Raw genomic sequence first — 8,652 nt, 5'->3', positions numbered from 1 at the left:
ATCTAAACATGTTCTCCCTCGTATCTTGACCCTAAGTGAATCGTCTTTTGTCACACTAGTTGGATATCCAATGTTAATTAAAAAAATTAAAAAGTAAATAAATAGTAGAGAGTAACACAATTGCATAACCGGCACCACGTGACCATGACAAATTCGTTCGTGTCACAAGTTTTTCAGATTCCAGTAAAACAAATTTGACAGAAAATAGCTTGCACGGTAAGAAAAAGACTTTCTGAAAAATGTTGACAAATGGTATCTCAAACAAGAACGTATTTGAGGATACTGATGCTTCAAAGAGTAAATCGCCCTAATAGGGGCCTTAGTTGCAAAGCAAATTAACAAGAATATTACCTGGTTATCATCTATATATACACGTATAGAAACTAGTCTCGACTCTGTAACTATGGGAGCTTGTTGTTTTGGATTTCTCGGGTCTTGGTTAATTATGAGACAGACTTAAGGGTCGACATCGACATCGACATCATCGTCTTCATCATCAGACATAGATGACGCACGAGTGGCTCTTTCGTGCTCCCAGTTGCTATATGTGGTTTTAGTCTCTGACTTTTTTTGCTTCCCTACACTGAACTTTCTCTGCTGCTCTGGTAAACAAAACCAATTTAACATCAACAGTTCAGCATCACATTTAGTTGAGCATGAAAAATGAATATATAGATGAGCTTCATTTTATGTACTCTTGTTGTTAATTGCACTGCGAGTCAGGGCCAGAAACTCATCCCAGTTGTATTGTCTAAGTTCTTCTTTTTCCTCCACTGAGAGCTCAAAATTAGGTTCTCTCCCGCACATAAAAGCCGCTCTGTATGTCCAAAACAAAGAATCAAGATACAGAGAAGGCACCAATTTTATGAGAAACATGACCAAGATAGAGAAATTATAGCACCTACTCAATGTTTTATTCTTTCAACACAAACTTTCTTATTCTGTTCTGTCAAAAAAAAAAAATTCATGTTGCTCCAAAGCACCTTTGACATTTACATGGTACCATGCCATTTTTCAGCAGCCAACTGAAGTTACTTGAGAATGTAGAACTTGCATGTATCAATTCACAACTGAACTTTTTTTACTGCAGATTTTCATCTACCTTTATGTTGTTACATTCGCAACTAGTATCAGTCTAAAGTATAGGGAATATTTCAGTATGATATAACTTTATTAAAGGCTAGGATCAGTTAATTCCTATCAATATTCTTTATTTTTCTTGTAGATTGTTATATTGATCTAAATTAGTTCCCAGATTCTTTCCTGTCAAAGTTCAATGAATAATTATGCAAAGCCTATGCCTGTTAAGAGTTGAGGTAGCGATACAGAAAAATTCTAACCACAACTTCTAAAGCTCTGTCTTAATTGTGTGACATTGCTGGTGAAGATGGAAAAACATGCTCACGACTGCATCTTATGGATTGATACCTGTCATACAATCGTGCAGCTTCTTCCTGAGATCCAACTGTTCCTAGGTGAATTTGTTTCTTCTCAACTTTTATTGCTGCTTGCCATTTCATATTCTTAAAATATACCCCTCTCATTATGCATGGCTCCTGGTCTTCATAGTGCTTTCTCCTATGTCGCTTTCTGCGTTTAATTTCTTTGCCTAAAAATAAGAGCAATGAAAGGGCATATCACTTCAGGTACACAATCAAAGGAATCTATACACTAATATATATATAGCAAGCCGAAACCTTTCATGAGAAATTTATAAATCCTTGACACCCAAAAGTATGCATTTCCAGTCTCATCATTTCAACACATATCAATCATGGTGAGGCACGCTAAGTCACTAAAGGGGGATGTAATTCCTTTTTTCTATCTTAGGTAACAAGTGGCATTTTTTATTCCTCATATACATATGTTTTGGCATCAATAATAAAGAAATGACTTGAAGGTACAGAGACGATGCAATTTTATCTTCTGTTTTCAAATACATGATTCCATGCAAGTGAGGAAAAAACGAAGCTAAATCTTGATACATAGAGTCCTATTTTCATAGCCTACACTAAAAATTAGAATATTTGAAAGAGCTAACCAGGATAGTAATTATTTGGCTCCTCCTTTGACATGCTTGAGTCAAATGCATTCGTGGATCTAAAAAATGCTGCAGACTTGTCTTCCTGCAAAATAGCATAAGTATTTAACATGTATATCATGCCCAACATTGCTACTCTGTTACCATGCTAAAGCTCAAAATGGAACATAACCCAACCCAAAATGTTAAAGAACTTAGGTGGGGGAGCTTTAGCTATTTAAGCAAGAGGCCTTCTCAAATGTGAACTAAGGGTCTGTTTACTTGGATGTAAAATGAACAGGAGGAAGACAAAATATCGTAAAATTACATATAAAGCTCCTTTTATGTACATCTTTTGTGTCATTTTCCCTCTGCAGCTCAGTCCCTTCATATCTTTCATCCAAGTAAGTTTTATCCTCTCCTCACTTTCTACTCCCTTTAACATGTATTTCAACACCTATGTTATATCCTTTCAGTAAATTAATGTCACTTCCATCAATAGATTACATGAGGCAGTAAGATAAATATTAACATGATACCAGTGAGGCAATGCTATCACAGGTATCTACAACCCCAAATGGCACAGATAATCTGCTGTTACATATATATATATATATAGCAAAGAATGTACAAGAATATAATCAATTTCTGTTACTTTTTTTTTCAGTGGTGTATCTAGGTATATTATCACTTATGTTGTTGTAATGCCGTTAATTTAAGATTGATTCTCATCCAATATTTTTTACTATAAGACTGATATGTTCTGAAAAATAAAAAAAAGTTAAAGCTAGCTCGTACTGAACAGCCCTGTTATATAGAAGCTGAATTTGATTGATAAACAACTAAGATAATCGTCAGATCAATTTAGGAGGCAACCACACAATTTGCATGTGAAAATTTTGTTATGGTGTTCTTCAGCCTATGAAACAAAATCAGAAGCACCATCTATAGTCTGATTTCTTAACTCAAGATTCTTGAAGATGAAGATAGAGCATGTGACTCAAAACTTCACCAACTATATTTTAGTCAGAATACATCTCTTAGTGAACTGTTGTTTAATCATATTGTTTTCAGAAACAAAAAAATAAAGCACTTAAGAATACACATGCATATGCAGTAAAAGATCTCATTACAAATCTCATTTCCAGTCCCAAAAGTGAGCAATCTAGAGTAGAATATATTGTCTAGGCGACAATATTCTGGGCACATTTACATTCAAATTAGACTGACTCATCAAAAACATTCACATATTCACATAAAATATTATTTTAACAAACTAATATTTTGCTTTTATATAATGGAAAAAAATAGTGAGGATTGTCCATGATGACGAATTTGATTAAGATGATCTTAGCAAACTAGCATTTGCCTTAATATAATGAAAAAACTAAATAGTGAGGACTGTCCATGATGAGGAATTTGATTAAGAGTGCAAGGGTCATTTAGTTAGTTAATCTCACTAGAGGAACAATACTTTTGAAACTTTTCACAAAGAAAAATTATGGCTTGGTGATGAAAGTAAAAAAAACACTTATAGCGGTACATGTCAAGTGTTTTAATATTGTGCATTTTTATATATTAGGTTAATAAAATGGATACGTTATGTGATAGATGCACAATTTATGTCTATAAAGATTGGTTAGATTGGAATATTGAAATAGTATGAAATAGTTGTAATTTTTTTTATTTTTTATGGATTGTTTAGTTGATTATTTCGATAAAAGTATAATGGATGCAAATTTCAATATTTTATTGCACATGCTATTGTGTAGTTTTCCAAATATAATTAATTCGAAGTACTTCTAACATGAACCACATATGGGACTACATACCACATATGTGTCTGCATACCTGCCTATGCGCTTGCGATGACTTGAATGCATGCTTCCAATCTTCCATGCTTTTAAAATTCTTGCAATCACAAATCTTTCTCATAAGGTAAACTTCTTGTTTTCTAAATCCGACTAATAATGTGATTCAAATTATGATTTTAAAGAACACCAGTATTCTTTTCTTGCCATAGGTCCTGAGATCCTTCAACTACATTTTCTTTTTTGAAACTGCTTCAGCCAATAATTGTCATAGAGCAATATGACATTTCATCTTTTAGATGTGTGAGTGTGCCCTACTTTAGTTTTTTCTTTTTAAAATGTCCCCACACCACATTCGATGTCTTGCTTTAGTCTTTAAATGTGCATTCTATCACACTGCCATTCACACCAACTCTTTTTAGAAATGAATGAGGCATGACCACAGCCATGGTTAACTCAGTTTTCTAATCTGAAACTCTCAGGAAATGCTCAAATATTTGAATCAATGGTGTATATAGATATAATACATCCATAACCTTCACAAGAAAATTAACTATTGATAACCAAAGTTTATAAGATTACAAAAAACAGATCAACGATTGGGAGGCTGATGTTTGACCCCCACAATACATTGGTCATTTAATCTTAGAAAATCTTAAATTTGGTCCTCAAGTTACATTTAATTTTCTAATTAATCCAAGTGGCACTTATTAGGTTGTGCCTTAAATCAAAAAAGTTTACACTACAGGGACCAGTTCACTTTAAATTGAAACTGAAATAAAGACACCAAGAATTCTGAGGCTTTTCAAAAATTCATGGACAAAATGATAGAGGTTAAACATCAAGGGCAATCCCAAACTTTACCTACATAAAACCAAGACGCCATTTGCTAGTTACAGAAAAAGAACGAGGCTACTGTCAGAAAGGAGACACTTTTGTTGTTACGAAATCATGAATCTTTGCTAGATCATCCTTATTGGATCTACCAAGATAAATTCATTTGTTAAAGCCTATCTACATGTACAGCTAGTTACAAGTTATTTTACTACTCAGAAAATTAGTGTGCATGTAATTATGCTAGTTGCAAGCATATTATCAGCCATAAATTACAAATATTTACTGAACACCAAATAAAACAAATTGGGATGTTCAATCAATCAACACTAAATGCAGGATCCATAAAAGAAATAAGTATGACTTTGCATACCAGTTCAAAAGTAAAATTACTCAAGGGATAATAAAAACAAAGAAAATAGAAAATTAGCAAACATAGATTATCATATATAAGAGAAAATTCATTAATGTAGAAGTTCCATCCAAGTCCAATAGTCAGGTTTAAATCATGACAAAAAGGTACAAATGAACACATAATCAGGTTATGCATGGAAATAAAAATAAGGGGGGAAAGTAGAACCTAACAAACTGAAAAGATCCAACAAATTGATCATACCATCTTTCCAAGGCCAGTATCGACTGAAGGAACGGGATGCACACTATTTAGATTCACATGTGGATTAGAATTATCCACAGAAATATTATTATCCATTGGCTTAGGAAGCAAAACAGGAAAGGAACTTTTCCCTGCATTATAAAATAGAAATATATGCTGAATTTGTAAGTTTGGTACATCATCTAAGCTCATTTAGTTACTGAATAAAATACTTCCAGTTCAGATTGATCTAAGAGATTCATGTCACTAAGACAAAACAACAAATCAACCCTGTCCATTATGCATTTTGATGATAAATATTTTTAATTTCAGTACTTAATGAAGGTAATAAGATGCCCTCACCAATGTGATAGCATACTAGTCATCTAGAACGATTAAAAGCTTCAAAGATAAAAGAAAAGAAAATATTATTTCTCAAAAGATCAAAATTTAAAAAATAAAATAAACATGATTTTCAAAAGGTGAACTTTGATTAAATATGAAGATTAGCTTTCTCCACAAATAAAGGTAAAATTACCATGCATATAAATTCGCTATACTCATAAGTCTGAGGAGCAAAATAATAACTAGCAATCATTGAGCTAATCAAAGAAGAAATTGAAAACGATGGTTACCGGAACATAGCCCCAAATATCTTCTTCTCCTTATGCTAACCATGGCTGATTACTCTGCTAACAATGATAAAGACAAATTAACAAACAAAAAAAAGGGAATGTTTTTCAACAGTATCATAAAAGATAATGGAAAAGTAAAATTGCACCAAAGAAAGCAATACAATAATATTTATTTACTTCAAAGTTGGTTAACTAATAGACCAGTAACTGTAAGGCCAGTGAAGAAAACTCCTTGAAAAGCTACCTGATTAAGCATTTTTTGTGTCTCAGTAAGTGTAATTGCATAGTTTACGTCTCTACCAACTTTCTTCTCCTTATCATGAGTTATAAATTAGCTTGACTATCATTCAGAGACCTATATTAGCTCAGTCCTCAGCTCAAAGCCTCAAATGATACAGTAATCTGAGGAAAAGAGATCCTGACGATCATGAGTTGTTCAACTCTTTCCTATTATATATTTTGTCTCCCAAATGGTGCTTAATACAAAAATGAAGACCAGTAACTAATAAGATGGTGAAGAGAATTTCCTAAAAGGCCTCCTAGGTAAGTGTTTTTTTCTTTTGTCAATCTGATTAGTATAGTTGCATAATTACATAAAGTCCAGCTTTGATCTCCTTCCTATCAAGGCCTGCAAGGATTGATGAGGAACAAACTAGTTTTCCACCAAGTCAGAGACATTATAATTTCAATTCTCGTGCAACCAATATCATCATCCAGAGGAATAGAGATCTTGAGATCATGAATTGAGAAAAACTCTTCTCCTGCGGTTTCGTCATTTCCCATTGGTGCTTCAGTTAGATCAACATGAATTTGTTCTCATGATTTGAATAGTACTTCTAAATAGTTTGTTGCGTGAAGATGTGAGCGTCAGTCGCAACTGAACAGAGGCAAACAAAACCAGAGAATTTGAAATTCACAATCTTTTGGAATGATATAACAGCAGCCACGTAAAGCACTTTTGCATATTGCTTCTAACAGAACTACATGTAGACGAGTCAGGAAAACCCATCAAAGTGAGCAGATTTGATGACCATGACTGAGCCTCGCTTCAGTTGCTTACACTAGTGATAATATAGTCTCACAAGTGCAAAAATTAGCATTGGTTTGACTCCTTCCCTCCTAGAACAGGGACTGGTCATCGAGAACTTTAGATTACCGAGAACGCCAGCTTCAAAGAAACTAAAATATAACATGGTAGCCAGATTACAACCTCCAAAACCAATAAGAAACAAAAATTGAAGCTTCGCTCACGAGACAAGTTTCCAGTCATCCATGTACTCCCCAATCACTAACACGCACCAATAGCAGCAACTCTGACCGCAGAGTCAACGAAGTACCCCCGACGACCCAAATCCCCAACCTCCATTTCACGCATGATCCCATCCCCCCCAGCGCCCGTCGAAATAAATCAAGTTCCAACCAAAACCAGACACCAAGGTGGCGACCAACCAAACAACCCGAAGCGCCTCCACCCAAGTCCACAAGCCATGTACGAACCCGGAAGCAAACATCGAAACCGCCAGAGGCGAATAGAAAAAGAAATTTCACAAGGTGGAATTAAGGAGGGTAGGAGATGGTCGCGTACCGGGCGGCGCCCGCCACCGTCGCGGAGGGAGGGGGAGGCGAGGAGGATGAAGGCCGAGGAGGTGGCGGGGAGAAGTCAGGGCCGCATCCACCACCTTTCGTCGCCGTCGCCGTCGCCGTCGCCGTCGCCTTCGCCTTCGCCTTGGGTTCGATCAACTCTTGTGTATTCGCTTCATCTCGGGTTGTGTTAGTTTGTGTGTCGTGGGGTTGAAAGCAAAGCCTGAAAGGATGGGGAGAGAAGAACAACGTACGCTTTGTGTGCCTCTTTGTTCACGCCCCTCTCCCAACTTGCAACATTACGCTTTTGCCCCCAATCATTTGCGACTTAACCGAACCGGCTGCGTTAAATTCCGGCCCGTATTCGGTACGGATTTTCATCGAGTTACCAAACTGACATTAGTTACCATTTTGCTCCCTCCAATTTTGGAATTTCGAATATATATATATATATATATATATATATATATATATAATAATTGCCAAAATAAAAAATCATCCAAATTAATTTATTCTTCTAAGAAACTAATAAAATAAAATATATACAAATTTAATTTAAAATATATTATTTTTTCACATCTAGGACAATTTTAACCTAAGTAGGACAGTGACATCTTTTTATAAATCGTCATTTTTATGAACTATTATTAATTTAATTAATTTCTTAAATAATGAATTATTTTTGATAAAATTAAAAAATACTGAAAATTTTAAAACTTGATTTTTTTTAACCAAATCTTTCAAAAGGAATTTAATCCCAAAATTTTATAAGTAAATTTTAAATTACATTTAAGATCATTATTTTATTTTTTTTGTAAAAATGGTATGTTTTGTGATAAATTAATTTTAAATTTTGTTCAAAAATGGGAAAAATTAATTTCTTAAATGATATGAATACTCGAGTTATTAAACAATTTATAAGGAAGCTGTGTTATATTTACCACCGACGTAATTTTAAATTAGCAAAGTCTTAACTTATAATATTATATATATATATATATATATATTTTAAAAAAACTTCGACTGTTACAAAGAAAAAAAAACAGTATTTTAAATATGGCCGAAGTGGGAGGAGGGAGACAAACATCAATCGCATCATCTTTTTTGATACTATACTTTAGATGGTAACTCATCTCCTTTTTGTCATCGTCGTGCTTGGAATTTCCATCTTTATCG

The 8,652-nt window shown here is 34.2% G+C and overlaps 1 protein-coding gene across 2 annotated transcripts; it reads right to left on the bottom strand.

Moving 5' to 3' along the window:
- Window positions 1-209: 209 nt before the first annotated feature.
- Window positions 210-7,723, bottom strand: LOC122053652 (ethylene-responsive transcription factor-like protein At4g13040). 2 transcript variants are annotated; one of them, XM_042615662.1, is made up of 7 exons: window positions 7,481-7,723; window positions 5,896-5,952; window positions 5,282-5,412; window positions 2,042-2,126; window positions 1,429-1,609; window positions 696-817; window positions 210-602 (listed from the first exon to the last, which is right to left on the bottom strand). In XM_042615662.1, exons 2-7 carry the CDS (start codon window positions 5,936-5,938, stop codon window positions 457-459), a joined length of 708 nt encoding a protein of 235 aa, XP_042471596.1. In that variant the 5' UTR covers window positions 5,939-5,952; window positions 7,481-7,723; the 3' UTR covers window positions 210-456. The 2 variants fall into 2 exon arrangements, with proteins under 2 accessions (XP_042471596.1, XP_042471592.1); XM_042615658.1 differs by having other exon boundaries at window positions 5,896-5,949.
- Window positions 7,724-8,652: the final 929 nt, after the last annotated feature.

The sequence above is a fragment of the Zingiber officinale genome, chromosome 1B (assembly GCF_018446385.1).
Source record: "Zingiber officinale cultivar Zhangliang chromosome 1B, Zo_v1.1, whole genome shotgun sequence".
Lineage (NCBI taxonomy): Eukaryota > Viridiplantae > Streptophyta > Magnoliopsida > Zingiberales > Zingiberaceae > Zingiber > Zingiber officinale.
This window is presented reverse-complemented; position numbering and strand designations above follow the sequence as displayed.